The sequence below is a fragment of the Saimiri boliviensis genome, chromosome 6, assembly GCF_048565385.1.
Source record: "Saimiri boliviensis isolate mSaiBol1 chromosome 6, mSaiBol1.pri, whole genome shotgun sequence".
Classification (NCBI taxonomy): domain Eukaryota; kingdom Metazoa; phylum Chordata; class Mammalia; order Primates; family Cebidae; genus Saimiri; species Saimiri boliviensis.
Genome location: NC_133454.1, coordinates 73,380,251 through 73,398,949, shown reverse-complemented (window position 1 = coordinate 73,398,949; position 18,699 = coordinate 73,380,251). Strand labels below are relative to the sequence as shown.

Genomic DNA, 18,699 nt, shown 5'->3' with positions numbered 1-18,699 from the left:
GCTTCTCTCCTGCAACTGCTGGGTGAAAGAAGTCAGGCTTAGAATCAGACTGAGATCTGTAGTTTCTGCAGCTGGGAAGATGAGTGATGCGAGATTGCATGTGTGATGAGCTGGCACTCAGGGAAGAGCTCAGGTTTCTCTCCTCTCTAACTCCGAAGCCCCTCTCCTGTTCCTGAAGCCCAGAGTCTCCACCTCTGTAAGTCAAACACCTTCCTGCTATCTGTGCCTGGTCCTAGGGCAGCCTTTAGGTTGGGGTTGGAAGGAATGCCAATTATTAACCTTGTGGCTAATTTTTATATTTTTAGTAGAGACAGAATTTCAGCTGTTGGCCAGGCTGGCCTTGAACTCCTGACCTCTGGTAATCCATTCCCCTCAGCCTCCTGAAGTGCTGGGAGTACAGGCAGGAGCCACTGTGCCTGGTTTCAATAGCATTTTAGCCGGGCACGGTGGCTCAAGCCTGTAATCCCAGCACTTTGGGAGGCCGAGGCGGGTGGATCACAAGGTCAAGAGATCGAGACCATCCTGGTCAACATGGTGAAACCCCGTCTCTACTAAAAATACAAAAAAATTAGCTGGGCATGGTGGCGCGTGCCTGTAATCCCAGCTACTCAGGAGGCTGAGGCAGGAGAATTGCCTGAACCCAGGAGGCGGAGGTTGCGGTGAGCCGAGATCGTGCCATTGCACTCCAGCCTGGGTAACAAGAGCAAAACTCCATCTCAAAAAAAAAAAATAGCATTTTAATGTCTCCACTCCAAAGGGAATATGGGACATATGTAACACGTATGTTTGCTTAGAACAAACGCAAGCAACTCTCATGAATATTTATAGCACCTCCTAAAACCTGTTAAATACATATGTTTAGCCAACTCTTTTAGCATAAAGTCCCTGTTCTACCCTCACTGCACTTCCCAGCCTGCAGGTTGCAACCCGTCATAAGAAATAAAGCTCTCCTAGGCCGGGCACAGTGGCTCACAACTGTAATCCCAGCACTTTAAGAGGCTGAGGCAGCCGGGTGCTGTGGCTCAAGCCTGTAATCCCAGCACTTTGGTAGGCTGAGGCGGGTGGATCACAAGGTCAAGAGATCGAGACCATCCTGGTCAACATGGTGAAACCCCGTCTCTACTAAAAATACAAAACATTAGCTGGGAATGGTGGCGCGCCTGTAATCCCAGCTACTCAGGAGTCTGAGGCAGGAGAATTGCCTGAACCCAGGAGGCGGAGGTTGCGGTGAGCCGAGATCGCACCATTGCACTCCAGCCTGGGTAACAAGAGCGAAACTCCGTCTCAAAAAAAAAAAAGAGGCTGAGGCGGGCAGATGGCTTGAGGTCAAGAATTTGAGACCAGCCTAGCCAACGTGGTGAAACCCAATCTCTACTAATAATACAAAAATTAGGTAGGGCACGGTGGCTCATGCCTGTAATCCTAGCATTTTGGGAGGCCAAGGTGGGCAGATCACCTGAGGTCGGGAGTTTCAGACCAGCCTGACCAACATGGAGAAACCCTGTCTCTATTAAAAATACAAAAAATTAGCCAGGCATGGTGGTGCATGCCTGTAATCCCAGCTACTCTGGAGGCTGAGACAGGAGAATCACTTGAATCTGGGAGACGGAGGTTGCGGTGAGCTGAGATCACATCATTGCACTCCAGCCTGGGCAACAAGAGCAAAACTCCATCACAAAGGAAAGAAAGAAAGACAAATTAGCTGAGTGTGGTGGCGTCTATAATCCCAGCTACTTGGGAGGCTGAGGCAGGAGAATCACTTGAACCCAGGAGGCGGAGGTTACAGTGAGCTCGTGCCACTGTACTCCAGCCTGGGTGACAGAGTAAAACTGTGTCTCAAAAGAAAAGAAGGAAGAAAGAAACGAAATAAAGGTCTCTTTTTCAAATGTAAAGATCTTGTGATTTTAAGCTGACATAATTGATGACAAGAGTAGGATCTATGGAGCGACCAGGTTCCCCCAGTGTGAGTGAATGCACTGCTGCTGGACGGAGCCACTGGTAGCTTGGTTATCTCCCTGACAGCTTTGGGAGGAAGGTGGGTAAGCTCTCCCAGATAAGATCTCCTGCTTTTATGCTGAGATTTCAGAGATTTCATTTTTTTCTCTGATCTCCTCCATCTAGACCCTGCAAGGGCTATCTTTGTTGGCCCCAGCTTTCTAGTGGGAGAGGTTGGGGGCAGTTCAGCCTGATTCGTCATCAAGCCCATCAGGTTTGGTGAGGATGTTCGCCCTCTAGTGGCACTCGCAGGGATGTATTTATGTAAATACTGTTACGGGAACTTAGGTTCTAAGGAGACAGACAGTCCCTGACCAGACGCCATCAGCAATTTACGTGTTTCTGAATTATGAGGAAAACGTCTTGTGAATATTTGAGATCTTAGAAAAAGCTAACCTGGAACAATTTAAAGCTTTATAGGCCAAAATGGAGAACTTTTGACAGATGTTTGACATGCCTAAATTAGTTTATTTGCATGCACAATGAGAACAGAGAGGGTTCTAGACATCTGAGAAGCAATGGGAAGCCTTTTTTTTTTTTTTTTTTTTTTTTTTTTGAGACAGAGTCTCTGTCACCAGGACTAGAGTGTAGTAGTACAATCATGGCTCACCGTAGCCTCCACCTCCTGGGCTCAAGCAATCCTCCCACTTCTGCCTCCCAAGTAGCTGGAACTATAAGCATGTACCACCACACCCCGCTAATTTATTTTTAATTTTTAATTTTTTTGTAGCGATAAGGTTCTACTATATTGCCCAGGCTGGTCTCAAATTCCTGGACTCAAGGAATCCTCCCATGGGAGACCATTTTTAAGTGGTATTTTGAGAGCTCTAAACAGTTAGGAGTCTCTGATACCTCCTGAAATGAGACTAATTCAAAACTGAAGGAGTTTAATTCAAAACTTGACCAGTCTCAACCGATCTCAACATCTGTGAGTGATGGAAGAAGGTATCACCTTCTCTAGCCGAGGAAAATGGATAGAGCGGTATCTAAATGTTTGAGTGGTATCCGAAGCAGAAAGGGAGCTGTTGTCTTTCGGGGGCTGCTGCGCCTGCTGTTAGGAAATGCCATTTGACTTGCAAACTGGTTATGGTAGTTGCTGATGAAGAAGATGAGGAGCCATGATGTCAACCCTTTTTTACACAGTCTTTCTTCCTGCCTATAACCACACTTCAATCACCATGGGCAATGACTGAGATAAATTTTGCATCATAGGCCGGGTGTAGTGGCTCATGCCTGTAATCCAAGCACTTTGGAGGCCAAGGCGGGTGGATCACCTGAGGTCAGGAGTTCAAGACCAGCCTGACCAACATGGTGAAACCCGGTCTTTAAAAAAAAAAAAAAGTTTAAATTTTGGATCGTAAAACAGGGACGTAGCAGTAATGGAAAAAGTATCATCACGCATAAAATTTGGAAAATGCAACATGAGATGTCTGTGTCATGAGACCAGTGTATTCAAACCTATCTGCCACTATTAGTCAGATAGCTGGAGACCCTGCAAAAAGCCTTACAGCCTAACGAAGTCTCAAATTCCCTGGCTCAAGTAGTAATAAATACTTTAATTGCTCTAGATTGTCTTTTAGCCAAGCAAGGAAGAGTCTATGTGGTGGTCCCTAAGATCTGTGGCACTTACATCAACATTTCAGGTGAAGTAGAAACTACATAGGGCTGGGCCCAGTAGTTCATGCCTGTAGTCTCAGGTACTTAGGAGGCTGGGGCAGGAGGATCACTTGAGCCTAGGAGGTAGAGGTTGCAGTGATCAGAGATCATGCCATTGCACTTCAGCCTGGGAGACAGAGCAAGATTGTCTCAAAAAAAAAAAAAAAAAAAAGAGGCCAGGCGCGGTGGCTCAAGCCTGTAATCCCAGCACTTTGGGAGGCTGAGGCGGGTGGATCACGAGGTCGAGAGATCGAGACCATCCTGGTCAACATGGTGAAACCCCGTCTCTACTAAAAATACAAAAAATTAGCTGGGCATGGTGGCACGTGCCTGTAATCCCAGCTACTCAGGAGGCTGAGGCAGGAGAATTGCCTGAACCCAGGAGGCGGAGGTTGCGGTGAGCCGAGATCGTGCCATTGCACTCCAGCCTGGGTAACAAGAGCGAAACTTCGTCTCAAAAAAAAAAAAGAAAGAAAAAGAAAAAAGAAAGCCGAGTGTGGTGGCACATGCCTGTAATCCCAGCTATTGGGAAGGCTGAGGCAAGAGAATTGCTTGAGCCTGGGAGGTGGAGTTTGCAGTGAGCTGTGATTGTGCCACTGCACTCCAGCCTGGGCAACAGAGCGAGACTCCATCTCAAAAAAAAAAAAAAAAAAAAAAAAAAAAAAGAAAGAAAAGAAAAAGAAAAAAGGAAAAAAAACTCCAAACAAGCTAAATGGTCACAAGAGGTATGAACTACTGATTCTATCAATTACCTATTTAATTGGCTTTCTACCAAACTGGGAAGTTCCTTTCAAGATGCCATTCAAGTCCCTGTTATCATCATATGTCTCCATCAACCTTTTCTTCTTTTTTTTTTTTTTTGAGACAGAGTTTCGCTCTTGTTACCCAGGCTGGAGTGCAATGGCGCGATCTCAGCTCACCGCAACCTCCGCCTCCTGGGTTCAGGCAATTCTCCTGCCTCAGCCTCCTGAGTAGCTGGGATTACAGGCACGAGCCACCATGCCCAACTAATTTTTTGTATTTTTAGTAGAGACAGGGTTTCACCATGTTGACCAGGATGGTCTCGATCTCTCGACCTCGTGATCCACCCGCCTCGGCCTCCCAAAGTGCTGGGATTACAGGCTTGAGCCACCGCACCCGGCCAACCTTTTCTTCTTAACATTTAAATTACTTATAATATGTATAACCAACTGCTTTAAGTCTGCTGCTAAAACCAGAATTAATGCTGGCTCAATGCATAGAACTTACAGACAAGTTAAATTGGTTGCCCTACCTTTGGGCCCTTATGTTGCTTGATAGATCTTAGGCCAGGCTCTGATCTTAGGAGATCTCTGATCTCTTCCCTCCAGACCCTGCAAGGAAAAAAATGAAGTCTCTTGATCCCAAACTTTTTACACAGGGGGCCAGTTCACTGTCCCTCAGACCGTTGGAGGGGAGCCATATACTGTGCTCCTCTCACTGACCACCAGTGAAAGAGGTGACCCTTCCTGAAGTGCAGCGGAGGCTGGATAAATGGCCTCAGGGGGCCGCATGCGGCCCGTGGGGCCGTAGTTTGGGGACGCCTGTCTTAGGCGCTAATAAGTGCCTGCCTACCTCTATTCCTGTCTGGCCAAGATGTTTAATTGGCTCTAAGTCTCTTGGCCACAAGGCTCCCACCAAGGGACTGGATGGACTTGGGGCAGGTAGCCTCACCATCCTGGCAATGACATGGTACAAATTTGGCCATTGATGCTGCCTGTGGCAGATCTCAGCTAAAAGGAGGAAATGTGGAATAAAAAGAAAATCTGCTGGACGTGGCGGATCACCCCTGTAATCCCAGCACATTGGGAGGCCGGGGCAGGCGGATCACCTGAGGTCAGGAGTTTGAGACCAGCTTTGCCAACATGGTAAAACCCTGTCTCTACTAAATATACAAAAATTAGCTAGGTGTGGTGGTGTGTGCCTGTAGTCCCAACTACTCAGGAGGCTGAGAGAAGAGAATCGTTTGAAGCTGGGAGGCGGAGGTTGCAGTAAGCCAAGATGGTGCCATTGCACTCCAGCCTGGGCAGCAGAGTGAGACTTCTTCTCAAAAAAAAAAAAAAAAGAAAAAAAAGAAAGAAAGAAAAGAAAATCCAAAGCCCCCTTAACTGACTGAATAAACCCCTCTTGGCTGAGGAAACCCAAAAAAACTTCAAAATCTAAGTTTCCTGGCTATGATAAGGCAGGAGACTGGTCAAACCCCAGTATACCGTCTTCCTTTCTGTTACCAGGCTTTTTTCCTAAGAGTTAAGCAGAAACCAATCCTGGAGAACAGTTGGAAGACTCCTCTGCTGATTTCAACTTCAACCACCTGATGCTGTGGCTAGATGTACCTATTTTATTCATGGGTCTTTTTTGTTTTGTTTTGTTTTTTAGACAGGGTCTGGCTCTGTCACCCAGGCTGGAATGCAATGGCACAATCTTGACTCACTACAGCCTCTGCCTCCTGGGTTCAAGTGATCTTCCGCCTCAGTCTCCTGAGAACCTGGGACGACAGGCATACACCACCATGCCTAACTTATTTTTGTATTTTTTTGTAGAGACAGAGTTTTGCTGTATTCCCAGTTTTGCCATTTTGCCAGGCTGGTCGCAAACTCCTGGGCTCAAGAGATCTGCATGTCTTGGCCTCCCAAAGTGCTGGGATTATAGGCATGAGCTACCAAGCCCAGCCTCATTTTGTGATTTTGATATGACAGCTGACCAGCTCACAAAACATTCCTTCCTGATCAATTCCTATCAGCCATGGGCTGGTTCTGGCCAATTTACAGAGGCTGCACACAAAGTGTCTTTGTGTCCTATGTTCCGCCTTTTTTATTTTATTTATTTATTTTTTATTGTAAAGGTTTTGGCCACGATAATGTTTCGCCTTTTGAGATATACAGCCTGTCTGCATTTTAACGTTAAGTCTTGGCTGTGCCTGCAATCCTAGCACTTTGGGAGGCTAAGGTGGGAGAACTGTTTGAGCCTAGGAGTTTAAGCCCAGCCTGGGCAATATAGTGAGACCCTGTCTCTCTCTTTCTTTCTTTTTTTTTTTTTTTTTTTGAGACAGACTCGTGCACTGTTGCCCAAGCTGGAGTGCAGTGGTGCAATCACGGCTCACTGTAATCTCTGCCTCCTGGGTTCATGGGATTCTCCTGCCTCAGCCCCCCATGGTAGCTGGGATTACAGACATGCGCCACCATGTCCAGCTAATTTTTGTATTTTTAGTAGAGATGGAGTTTTGCCATGTTGGCAAGGCTGGTTTCGAACTTCTGACCTCAGGTGATCTGCCCTCCTCAGCCTCCCAGAGTGCTGGGATTATAGGCATGAGCCACCATGCCCAGCCTTCTGTCTCTCTTTTTAAATAAAAATATAAATAGGCTGGGTGCCGTGGTTTGTGCCTGTAATCCCAGCACTTTGGAAGGCCACGGTAGGCAGATTACTTGAGGCCAAGAGTTTGAAACAAGCCTGGACAACATAGTGAAACCCAGTCTCTACTACAAAATAATACAAAAAAAAAAAAAAAAAAAATAGGTCGGTGTGGTGGTGCACACCTGTAATCCTAGCTACTGTGGAGGCTGAGGCAGAAGAATCACTTGAACCCACAAGGTGGAGGTTGCAGTGAACTGAGGTCACAACACTGCACTCCAGCCTGGGTGATAGAGAGAGATTCTGTCTTTTAAAAAAAAAAAAAAAGGGCCTGGCGCGGTGGCTCACGCCTGTAATCCCAACACTTTGGGAGGCCGAGGAGGGTGGATCACGAGGTCAGGAGATCGAGACCATCCTGATCAAAATGGTGAAACCCCGTCTCTACTAAAAATACAAAAAATTAGCTGGGTGTGGTGGCATATGCCTGTAATCCCAGCTACTCAGGAGGCTGAGGCAGGAGAATTGCCTGAACCCAGGAGGCGGAGGTTGCGGTGAGCCGAGATCGCGCCATTGCACTCCAGCCTGGGTAACAAGAGCGAAATTCCGTCTCAAAAAAAAAAAAAAAAAAACGGTTGGCGTGGTGGCTTACATCTGTAATCCTAGCACTTTGGGAGGCTGAGGCAGGCAGATCACTTGAGGTCAGGAGCTTGAGACCAGCCTGGCCAACATGGTGAAACCCTATCTCTACTAGAAATACAAAAATTAACTGGGTATAGTGTCATAGTGTTAGACGCCTGTAATTCCAGCTACTCAGGAGGCTGAGGCAGGAGAATCTCTTGAACCCGGGAGGCGGAGGTTGCAGGTAGCTGAGATCGTGCCACTGTACTCCAGCCTCAGCAACAGAGCAAGACTCTATCTTAAAGAAAGAAAGAAATATAAATAAATAAAAATGAAAAAATAAAAAAATTAATGTTAAGTCTCAACTCCAAAGTGAACACAGGATGTTTGCTTAGTACATGCGTGTGTGAGTCCCTTTCATCAACATTCATAACTTCTCCTAAACCTATTAATATGTATGCTAGCCAACCCATTTTGCATAAAACTCCTGTCCCACCCTTCCTCCCTCAAATTGCCTGCTTTTGGTCTCAGCCAAAGGCTCCACTTACTAGCCTGGAGGTTGCAACCCAGCATAAGAAATCATGTTGTTTCCAAATTATGAATCTGGTGATTTTAAGTTGATACTTCCCAGGTTGTCACAAGATTCAGGTGTGGCTCACTGCTGCAGGGCATGAGCTGGGATCTCCCGGGAGTTGGTCTCTTTGCAGGCCCTAGAGGACCTTCCTTCTTTTTTTAAAGACAGAGTTTCCACTCCTGTTGCCCAGGCTGGAGTGCAATGGCTCAATCTTGGCTCACTGCAACCCCTGCCTCCCGGGATCAAGAGATTCTCCTGCCTCAGCCTCCTGAGTAGCTGGAATTATAGGCGCCTGATGCTATGCTTTCCAGGTTCAAGCAATTCTCCTGCCTAAGCTTCCCAAGTAGCTGGGATGACATCCACCTGCCACCACACCCGGCTAATTTTTGTATTTTTACTAGAGATGGGGTTTTACCACGTTGGCCAGGCTGGTCTTGAATTCCTTGATCACTCAGGTGATCTGCCCGCCTCAGCCTCTCAAAGTGCTGGGATTATAGGCCTGGGCCACTGCGCCCAGCCAGGGCCTTCCTTCTTGGTTGATTTTCCTCCAGAGATCCAACTGTCTCCTCAAGCTCCCCTGCCTGCCTCCTCCTTGGGTCCAAACCTGTGACATTGCCCAGGTTACTGGGCCCCCATCTTCCCTACACTTACTGCCACCCATAGGCTGATGGCTCCCACATCTGCATCCAACCTGGACTCTTCCCCTGAGCTTTTCCCTCTACAACCACCACCCTCTGGGCCAAAGGCAGACAGGCATCCTGACAAAACTGTTCTGTGTTGCATCCTGCCCAAACCTGCCCCTCCCTCTCCCTTTCCTCATTAGCGGTACCAACATGAGCTCAGAGAATTAAAAAAATAACTTCTGTCAGGGGGGCAGGGCAAAAACCAAACCAAACCAAAACAAAACAAAAAAATGACTTCTATCATGGCCTGGGTGGGGATGGGGGGAAGAGTCTAAATTAGCCCAAGATCATAGGTGCTGTAGAAAGGATACCTGAGTTGGGGGAGGGGGTCAGTGAGTTGGGGATGAAAGGAGAGCTTGGACCTTCAAAGAACTGAGGGATCTCATCAAAAGATTCAGAACATCTGTGATTTTGTGGCTGGTGGTGACATCTGGGCTAATGAGGTTGTGGGAGTTGGTGGCTCTACAATTTATGGCCGTGGGAAATCCTTGCTTTCTATTGCTGACTGGGAGGTTGGAAGCCTGGGCTCTAGTCATTGCTCTGAAATTGGCTCTGTCCTTTGGGAACCAGCCCAACCTCGTATATGTGGGTGCCCTTAGTCCCGGTGGTGACAAGGAATTGAGAAAAGGAAATAAAGACAGAGACGCAGGAGTAGAATCTACAGCATGGGTCCAGGGGGACCAACGCAAGCTCGGGAACCATGTTGGCCCCAGCTCTGGGCTCCAAACACTTTTATTATGTGCGCATTTTCACTGATCTTACCAGCGTGGAAAGGGAGAGTAAAGGAGTAGGTAAAATAGCCGGGTGGAGAGCGCCTGAGATCCTTCTAAGACATGCTAATCTAGTGCTCTGAGTTTTCAACAGCACTGGAGATCCTTCTAAGACAAGCTAAACTAGTACTCAGAGTTTATTACCCATTGTTATCAGGGTGAGGCTGCATCAGAAGCATAGCGGATTAGGAGTCACCCATCTGATCACACCCAAAACATCAAGGGGCTTTAATCTCCCAAGGCTTGAGGACATAGAGCAATTAAAATCACTCCATATTCCAAGAACCTAGGCTCTGCCCTGCAAGGCTTTTCTTCTTGCCAGCTGCCATCTGCAAAGACCCTCCAGATCTTGTGAGCAGAGGTCACCTCCCTTCTCAGAGATCTTTGCATAAGCCCTCTTTACGAGGCCCTCCTGCAGTCTCCATCTTGAGAAGGCATTTGTGGGACCAGAGCAGTATTCCCTGCTCTGCAGCCACCCAGAGGTGTTCCCCGGTGTTACTGTGCTCTCGGATGGTCTTTACCTTAGGCTTCCTGTTGCTGCTTGATTTCTAATTGACTGCACCAATAATATGGTTTAGTTCAGTGTATAAACTTCAGTGTACTCTGAGCCAAGCAAGTTTATAATTATTTAGCTGGAATTAACATAGGTCTCCCCCTGGCCATCTTGACCCACATGCCTTGATCCTTCAGATCTCATTTTCCTCATCTGTGTAATAGGACAGGAGTTGGAAACTGATGAGATTAGCTCAAAGGATCCCAGCAGCTCAGGCTGCAAGGTTTTTTTCAGACCTGAGCTTTTGGGAGAAAATGGGGTAGGTGGAGCTTAGGGGCTGGCCTGAGGCCTGCACTGTTAATTCACCCCCTCCCACTCCCTTATGGAGGCCTGGCTGGTGCTCACATGCAATAATTAACTGCTGAGTGGCCTTCGCCCAATCCCAGGCTCCACTCCTGGGCTCCATTCCCACTCCCTGCCCCACTGCCCGTCTCCTAGGCCACTAAACCACAGCTGTCCCCTGGAATAAGGCAAGGGGGAGTGGAGAGCAGAGCAGAAGCCTGAGCCAGACCCAGAGCCACCTCCTCTCCCAGGTATGACACTCCCCCTCCCCCTTCAGGGGCCACACACCCTATGGTACTCCTAGCATGTGTTAAGGATTTGCTGAACTGGAAGGGCCCTCTGTTTAACTAAAGCCCAGAGAGTCTTGAAGTGGAGACTGAGGCCCAGACCGGAGCGTGGCCTGCCCAAGGTTAAATGACAAGTTAGTGTCCATCCCCTTGAACCAGTACCTGGGCTCTAGCCCTGCAGTCCAGCACTGAGTTCTCAGCTCTCCTAGTCTGGGGCTCCAAGGTTGGGAGTGGAGGTCATGATTGTTGTGGGGGTAGTCACAGCTAGACCAAGACCTGAAGTTGAGACAAGGAAGGTGGGAAGGGGGCTTGCAGAGTGACGCAAGTCACAAGGACAGGAAGAGAGCCTGGCTTCAAAAGCGGCCACAGCAAGAGAGACTACTGACTGAACAGGTAGGCTCCCCTGGGGCTGGGGAAAGTATTTTCCCATCCCCCATCCCCAGCACTGTGTGTTGGTCGCCCCCATGAGACCCCAGCACTGTGAAGGTGCAGGGGGCAAAAGCAAAAGAACTCTGACCTGGACTTAGGTGGTCCCTGCTGTGTGACTTGGGATGGCTCTCAATCTGTGTTCAACTGATTCTGCAAAGATTAAACTGGCTATCATTTGTTAATTTCCCCTTCCTATATTTAATCCTTGCAGAAGAAAGCTAAGCCTCAAAGTTTGCTTCTCTTTCCCTCAAGGACAAGGAGAAGGTGGAGTGAGAACTGGGGTCGGGACAGGCTGAGCGGGAACCCTGTGCCCTAAACTGTTAGGTTTTGTTCGCCTGGGAACTGAACCCAAAGGATCACCCGGTGTTTCCTGACAGTACAGATTTCTCTGGCCTGGCTGTCCAGATTAGTGAGTGAGTGGGTCCACAGAGGAATGATTTTTTTTTTAATAGTAGAAATTTTTTTTTTTTTTAATTGCATTTTAGGTTTTGGGGCAGAGGAATGATTGGGTCCTGGAATGAATGAATCAACCATGAGAGAATGAATGAACACTAGAATCACTAGAGTAGCAGAATAACAGATTGTAGAGGAGGAAGGGAAGAGAGAGCTGCTGGGTGGGAATTCGACTCCAGGCTTCTCTGAGCCCTGTTGTACAGGGCCCCGCTCAGGTCCTGCCTAGAGCCCTATAAACTTTTACAATGAAGTATTTTGGTGTCAAAATCTGACCTGAAAAGGAACCCCCGTCCAGAGGAGAGGAGGGGCAGCGTGGGGGTAAGGCAAGCTTGTGAGCAGGAAGGACCTGTCCACTTTAGGGACTGGTATGTGGAAAATGGGTTAGGAGACAGATGGAGAGAAGTCATAGGAAATAAATTCTGAGCATTTTAGGAGAGTCCAGACAGCAGTTGACCAGTGGAGAGAAGAAAACAGTTACCTCCCAAAATTCAGTGTCTGAGGTCAAAGGATTGAAGTTCTGTGATGACCAGGGAGAAGCCAGCTCTGTGGTAGGGGGCTCAGGAGCTCCCCAAGGCCCCAGGGCTGTCTAGCTGGCTGCCCCCTGCCAGCCTGTGCCCTGTGACACCTCCCCCACAGCCCCCAGATCCCATGGTTTCCAGGAGGGGCTTACGAAAGTAGCCCAAGTGATGAGGATAGAAAGGGCTGGGACCAAAGCTTAAAAAGCAAAACAAAGCCAGCCGTGGTGGCTCATACCTGTAATTCCAGCACTTTGGGAGGCTGAGGTGGGCAGATCACCTCAGGTAGGGAGTTTGAGATCACTCTGACAGGGAACCCTGTCTCAACTAAAAATACAAAGTTAGCCGGGCGAGGTGGCACATGCCTGTAATCCCAGCTACTCAAGAGGCTGAGGCAGGAGAATTGCTTGAACCCGGGAGGCAGAGGTTACAGTGAGCCAAGATTGTGCCATTGCACTCCAGTCTAGGTGACAAGAGGGAAACTCTGTCTCTCTCTCTCTCTCTCTCTCTCTCACACACACACACACACACACACAGCAAAACAAACTAACAAAAAAACCACACTGCAGCCCCCCACTGAAACATTTTTGTCAACTTTTTTTTTTTTTGAGAGAGTCTCTGTCACCCAGGCTGGAGTGCAGCAGTGCGATCTTGGCTCACTGTAAACTCTGTGTCAGCCTCCCTAGTAGCTGGGATTGCAGGCACAAGATACCATGCCCAGCTAATTTCGTATTTTTAGTAGAGATGGGGTTTCACCTTGTTGACCAGGCCGGTCTCAAACTCCTGACATCAGGTGATCTACCCACCTTGGCCTCCCAAAGTGCTCATATTACACTGCGCCCAGCCCGTTTCTGTAAACTTTTACAACAAAGTGATTTGGTATCAAAATCTGACCTGAAAATTAATGTGAGGTTATGTATAGTTTTAATTTATCCCACCAGTGTAACTGTTTCATCCCAGAATATGCACTTGATTATTGGGTATATGGAAATTATATTATCTTTGTATCACCTTTTGTGAAATCGTAAAAAATTTTAACTCTGAAACATTTGAATGGCATTGTGGACCGATGGCAAACTCCTGGCTGTTTCTGCATTTTGCCCAAATCCATCCTTTAATTATATCACTCGAACCTCCTGACCACCTGGATAAAGGAGAGGCTCTAGCCAGGGAGGGGTGGTATCTAATCCCACCTCTCATCGGATCTGGGAAGACTGAGGGAGATTGGGGGCAGGGCTCAATCTGCCCCAGGCTTCAGTCAAGGCCCCACCCTCCTGGAGCCCTGCCCACAAATTAAGGCCCCACCTCTGCATTCCTTGGTGCCATTTACCACAGCTCTTCCTTCAGGGACAGACATGGCTCAGCGGATAACAATACAGCTGCTGCTCCTTCTAGCTTGGGTAGCTGCAGTAGGGGGGGGCCGGACACCAACTGTGCGGGCCAGGACTGAACTTCTCAATGTCTGCATGGACGCCAAGCACCACAAGGAAAAGCCAGGCCCCGAGGACAAGCTGCATGAGCAGGTGGGCCAGGGGGTGATCTGGGGTGGCGAGGGACTGGCTCAGGAAGAGGAAATCAGGACATGGAAACGTCAAACCCCATTCACTGATGAAGGCAGACAGACCCCCCCAGAGGATCCCTTCCGTTTGTATTAATATGGGAGGCTATTTCACAGACACTGTGTGCCGAATGTCGGTACAATGCCAACAGCTCGCCTTCTTGGTTGTTGAGTTTCCGCATTACGCAAAGAAGGAAGCAGGCCCAGAGGGGAGCCTGGAAATGGAGTTGGAGAGACCCATCCTGTGGTTGCTTGATTTAGGAGTTTAGCCCAGGAATGACTCCTCCAAGGATATGAGAGAAGAAACTGCATACTGTACATAGTGACTTCTTCTCTGCTTGCCCTAACCAGCTCAAGAAAGGAGAGTCTCTCACAGTTTTTGTTGGTTGGTTGGTTTGTTTTTTAGTAGAAACAGGGTATCACCATCTTGGCCAGGCTGGTCTTGAACTCCTGACGTTGTGATTCACCCACCTCAGCCTCCCAAAGTACTGGGATTACAGGCATGAGCCACCACGCCCGGCTTGTTTGTTTTCTGGGATGGAGTCTCTCACTCTGTCACCCAGGCTGGAGTGCAGTGGTGCGAGCTGGCTGACTGCAACCTCCGCCTCCCAGGTTCAAGCGATTCTCAGAGTAGCTGAGACTATAGGCGCCTACCACCACGCCTGGCTAATTTTTGTATTTTTAGTAGAGACAGGGTTACACTGTATTGGCCGGGCTGGTCTCAAACTCCTGACCTTGTGATCCACTTGCCTTGGCCTCCCAAAGTGCTGGGATTACAGGCATGAGCCACCGCTCCCAGCCATCTCACAGTTACGAGGCTGGGTACAAAGAATTATTTTTTTTTCTGAGATGAGGTCTCCATATGTTGCCCAGGTTAGTCTTAAACTCCTGGACTCAAGTAATCCTCCCACCTTGGTCTCCCAAAGTGTGGGATTACAGAAATGAGCCATGTGCCTGCCTGAAGCATCTTGGTTCATGCATCTAGTAAAACTTTGGGCTGTTATGTCCTGAACATGATGATATAACTAAAGAAAAAACAGAGAGAAAGTAATTTGTAGGCCAGGTATTATGGCTCACGCCTGTAATTCCAACACTGTGGGAAGCTGAGGTGGGGGGATCACTTGTGCTCAGGAGTTCAAGACCAGCCTGGGCAAGATGGCAAAAACCCATCTCTACTAAAAAATACAAAAATTAGTCAGGTGGGGTGGCACGTACCTGTAGTCCCAGCTACTCAGGAGGCTGAGGTGGGAGGGTCAATTGAGCCCAGGAGGCAGATTGAGCCACTGCACTCCAGCCTGGGCAACAGAGTAAGACCCTGTCAGAAAGGAAGGAAGGAAGGGAAGGAAAGAAGGAAAGGAAAGGAAGGTAATTCGTAGTATGCATTTCGTTTTTTTGGTTTTTGGTTTTTGGTTTTGAGAATGGAGTTCTTGTTGCCCAGGCTAGAGTGCAGTGGCACGATCCCACCTCCGCCTCCCAGGTTCAAGTGATTCTCCTGCCTCAGCCTTCTGAGTAGGCACAAGTCACCATACCCAGCTAATTTTTTTTTTTTAGTAGAGACGGTTTTCACCATGTTGGCCAGGCTGGTCTCAAACTCCTCACCACGTGATCTGCCCCCTTCAGCCTCCCAAAGTGCTGAGATTACAGGTGTGAGCCCCTGTGCCCGGCCTTAAGTGCACATTTTATTTATTTATTTTTTTGAGATGGAGTTTTGCTTTGTCACACAGGCTGGATTGCAGTGATGCAATCTCAGCTCGCTGCAACTTCTGCCTCCAGGGTTAAAACAATTCTCCTGCTTCAGCCTCCAGAGTAGCTGCGATTACAGGCACCCACCACCACACCCAGCTAATTTTTGTGTTTTTAGTAGAAATGGGGTTTTGCCATGTTGGTCTCAATTCTTGACCTCAAATGATCTGCACACCTCCACCTCCCAAAGTGCTGGGCTTACAGATGTGAGCCACCGTGCACGGCCCACGTTTTAATATTTAGCTTGTCAGCCTTAAGTAATGAGATTCAGAAAGCTTGAAGATAGCCACATAGGAGCATAGATTTAAGTTGTCCTAAATTTCACAGCAGTCACAAGTTAGTTTTTAAGGAAAAAGAGTAGTTCCTGTTTATCGAGAATTTATAATAAAATAACGTGAGCAATTGATTGGCTATACATTGTTTTCTGTATCACAAATTTCAGGAACAAATAATGGGTGAGGCAGCTAGTTAGAAATAAAACTGCATCCCCAGTAGCTGGGATTACAGGTGCATGCCACCACGCCCGGCTGATTTTTTTTTTTTTTTTTTTTTTAACTTTCCGGCAAAAACCCGGGAAGCCTGCTAGACAAATTCTAAAAGAGCTGTAACACTGATTTTTGTATTTTTTTTTTTGTTTTTTTGTTTGTTTGTTTGTTTGTTTGTTTTGTTTTTTTTTTGAGACGGAGTTTCGCTCTTGTTACCCAGGCTGGAGTGCAATGGCGCGATCTCGGCTCACCGCAACCTCCACTTCCTGGGTTCAGGCAATTCTCCTGCCTCAGCCTCCTGAGTAGCTGGGATTACAGGCATGCGCCACCATACCCAGCTAATTTTTTGTATTTTTAGTAGAGACGGCGTTTCACCATGTTGACCAGGATGGTCTCGATCTCTCGACCTTGTGATCCACCCGCCTCGGCCTCCCAAAGTGCTGGGATTACAGGCTTGAGCCACCGCGCCCGGCCTGATTTTTGTATTTTTAGTAGAGACAGGGTTTCACCATGTTGGTCAGGCTGGTCTCCAACTCCTGACCTCAGGTGATACACCCTTCTTGGCCTCCCACAGTGCTGAGATTACACTCGTGGGCGCCTGGGGTTACATTCTTTTCTTTTTTTTTTTTTTGAGACAGAGTCTCCCTCTGTCATCCAGGCTGGAGTGCAGTGGTGCAATCTTGGCTCACTGCAACTTCCACCTCCTGGGCTCAAGGGATCCTCCTGCCCCAGCCTACAGAATAAGCTGGGATTACAGGCATGCACCACCACACACAGCTAATTTTTGTATTTTTAGTAGAGATGGGGTTTCGCCACGTTGGCAAGGCTGGTCTTGCACTCCTGACCTCAGATGATCCACCTGCCTCGGCCTCCTAAAGTGCTGGGATCACAGGCATGAGCCACGACACCCAGCCTTTTTATTTATTTATTTATTTTCTAAGAGACTGAGTCTTGACCAGGCTTAGTGGTGGCTCCTGCCTGTAATCCCAGCACTTTGGGAGGCCGAGGCGGGCAGATCACAAGGTCAAGAGATCGAGACCATCCTGGTCAACATGGTAAAACCCCGTCTCTACTAAAAATACAAAAAAAATTAGCTGGGCATGGTGGCGCGTGCCTGTAATCCCAGCTACTCGGGAGGCTGAGGCAGGAGAATTGTCTGACCCCAGGAGGCGGAGGTTGCGGTGAGCCGAGATCACGCCATTGCACTCCAGCCTGGGTAACAAGAGCGAAACTCCGTCTCAAAAAACAAAACAAAACAAAACAAAAAAACAAATTTTGGAATGACAGAACCTCCAGACAGGAGCTCCCTTCTGAGCTCCCCACAGTCTCTGATGGCCCTCTCCTCTAAAGAGGTCCCAACAGCAAGTATTTTCCTGGATGACTTCCAGTGGGCTGGGGAATCAAGGACGAAGAGGGGAGACATCGCATATGGAATATTCTGGCTGTGCTGGCTGTGGGCTGAGTCATGTGTCTTTCCCCATCCAGTGTCGTCCCTGGAGGAAGAATGCCTGCTGTTCTACCAACACCAGCCAGGAAGCCCACAAGGATGTTTCATACCTATATAACTTCAACTGGAACCACTGCGGAGAGATGGAACCTGCCTGCAAACGGCATTTCATCCAGGACACCTGCCTCTATGAGTGCTCCCCCAACTTGGGGCCCTGGATTCAGCAGGTACACACGGCTTCCTGCAGGTACAAGACCTAGCAGAGGAGCTGAGCTTTCCAGGCATCTCTGCAGGCTGCACCCTCAGCTCCAGTTCTATTCAGGGCTGGGTTACTGGGATTCTTGTGCCTGAACCTTTCTTTTCTACCAAAATCTCCCAGGTGGATCAGAGCTGGCGCAAAGAGCGGGTACTGGACGTGCCCCTGTGCAAAGAGGACTGTGAGCAATGGTGGAAAGATTGCCGTACCTCCAAAACCTGCAAGAGCAACTGGCACAAGGGCTGGAATTGGACCTCAGGTGAAGGCTGGCATGAGGCAGGAAGGGAGGGATTTGGAAGTGGAGGTGCGTGGGTGTGGAACAGGTGTGTGATAATTTGGGGTTGTAGGGCTGGCAGACCCCAAGGCAGTTCTGGACCCAGTGGCTAAAGGTCTTCCCTCTTCTCTACAGGGTCTAACGAGTGCCCGGTGGGAGCTACCTGCGAGTATTTCCATTCCTACTTCCCCACACCCACTGCTCTGTGCAATGAAATCTGGAGTCACTCCTTCAAGGTCAGCAACTACAGCCGAGGGAGTGGCCGCTGCATCCAGATGTGGTTCGACCCGGCCCAGGGCAACCCCAATGAGGAGGTGGCGAGGTTCTATGCTGCAGCCATGAGTGGGGCTGGGCCCTGGGCGGCCTGTCCTGTCCTGCTCAGCCTGGGCCTGCTCTGGTTGCTCAGCTGACTTCTCTGTTTACTTTCTGATACCTGGACATCCCTGCCCTGTTCAGCCCCATAGCTCCCAACCGTTTAGTTTCTGCTCCATGGCTGGGCCTCTGACAGCTACTTTGAATAAACCAGACACCCCACATGTCTTGAGGATTATTTGGGTATGAATGACAATGAGACTGTTTTGTCTCCCAGTTCCCACTGATTGAAGCCAGTGAGACTGGGCCAAATCCCAGCTCTGACACTTGCTGTGAACTAGTCTGGTACTTAACTCTTCTTCTAACTTAAGAGACATTTGTAGCTCTCAGCTTTATTTTTCACTGTAGCTCCAATCTAGAGCCAAGCCCAGGCCTTTTTTGTT

The 18,699-nt window shown here is 48.5% G+C and overlaps 1 protein-coding gene and 1 non-coding gene across 3 annotated transcripts; one reads left to right on the top strand and one right to left on the bottom strand.

Annotated features, from left to right (window-relative positions):
- The first annotated feature begins 10,622 nt into the window (after window positions 1–10,622).
- Window positions 10,623–18,481, top strand: FOLR1 (folate receptor alpha). Of its 2 annotated transcripts, none has more exons than XM_003923417.3 (5): window positions 10,623–10,748; window positions 13,529–13,704; window positions 17,453–17,641; window positions 17,794–17,929; window positions 18,080–18,481. In XM_003923417.3, exons 2-5 carry the CDS (start codon window positions 13,537–13,539, stop codon window positions 18,352–18,354), a joined length of 768 nt encoding a protein of 255 aa, XP_003923466.1. In that variant the 5' UTR covers window positions 10,623–10,748; window positions 13,529–13,536; the 3' UTR covers window positions 18,355–18,481. The 2 variants fall into 2 exon arrangements, with proteins under 2 accessions (XP_003923466.1, XP_010332594.1); XM_010334292.3 differs by having other exon boundaries at window positions 13,517–13,704.
- LOC120364793 (U7 small nuclear RNA) lies at window positions 16,033–16,095 on the bottom strand. Its single transcript, XR_005579933.1, has one exon. It is a non-coding gene; the product is annotated as a U7 small nuclear RNA (small nuclear RNA).
- Window positions 18,482–18,699: the final 218 nt, after the last annotated feature.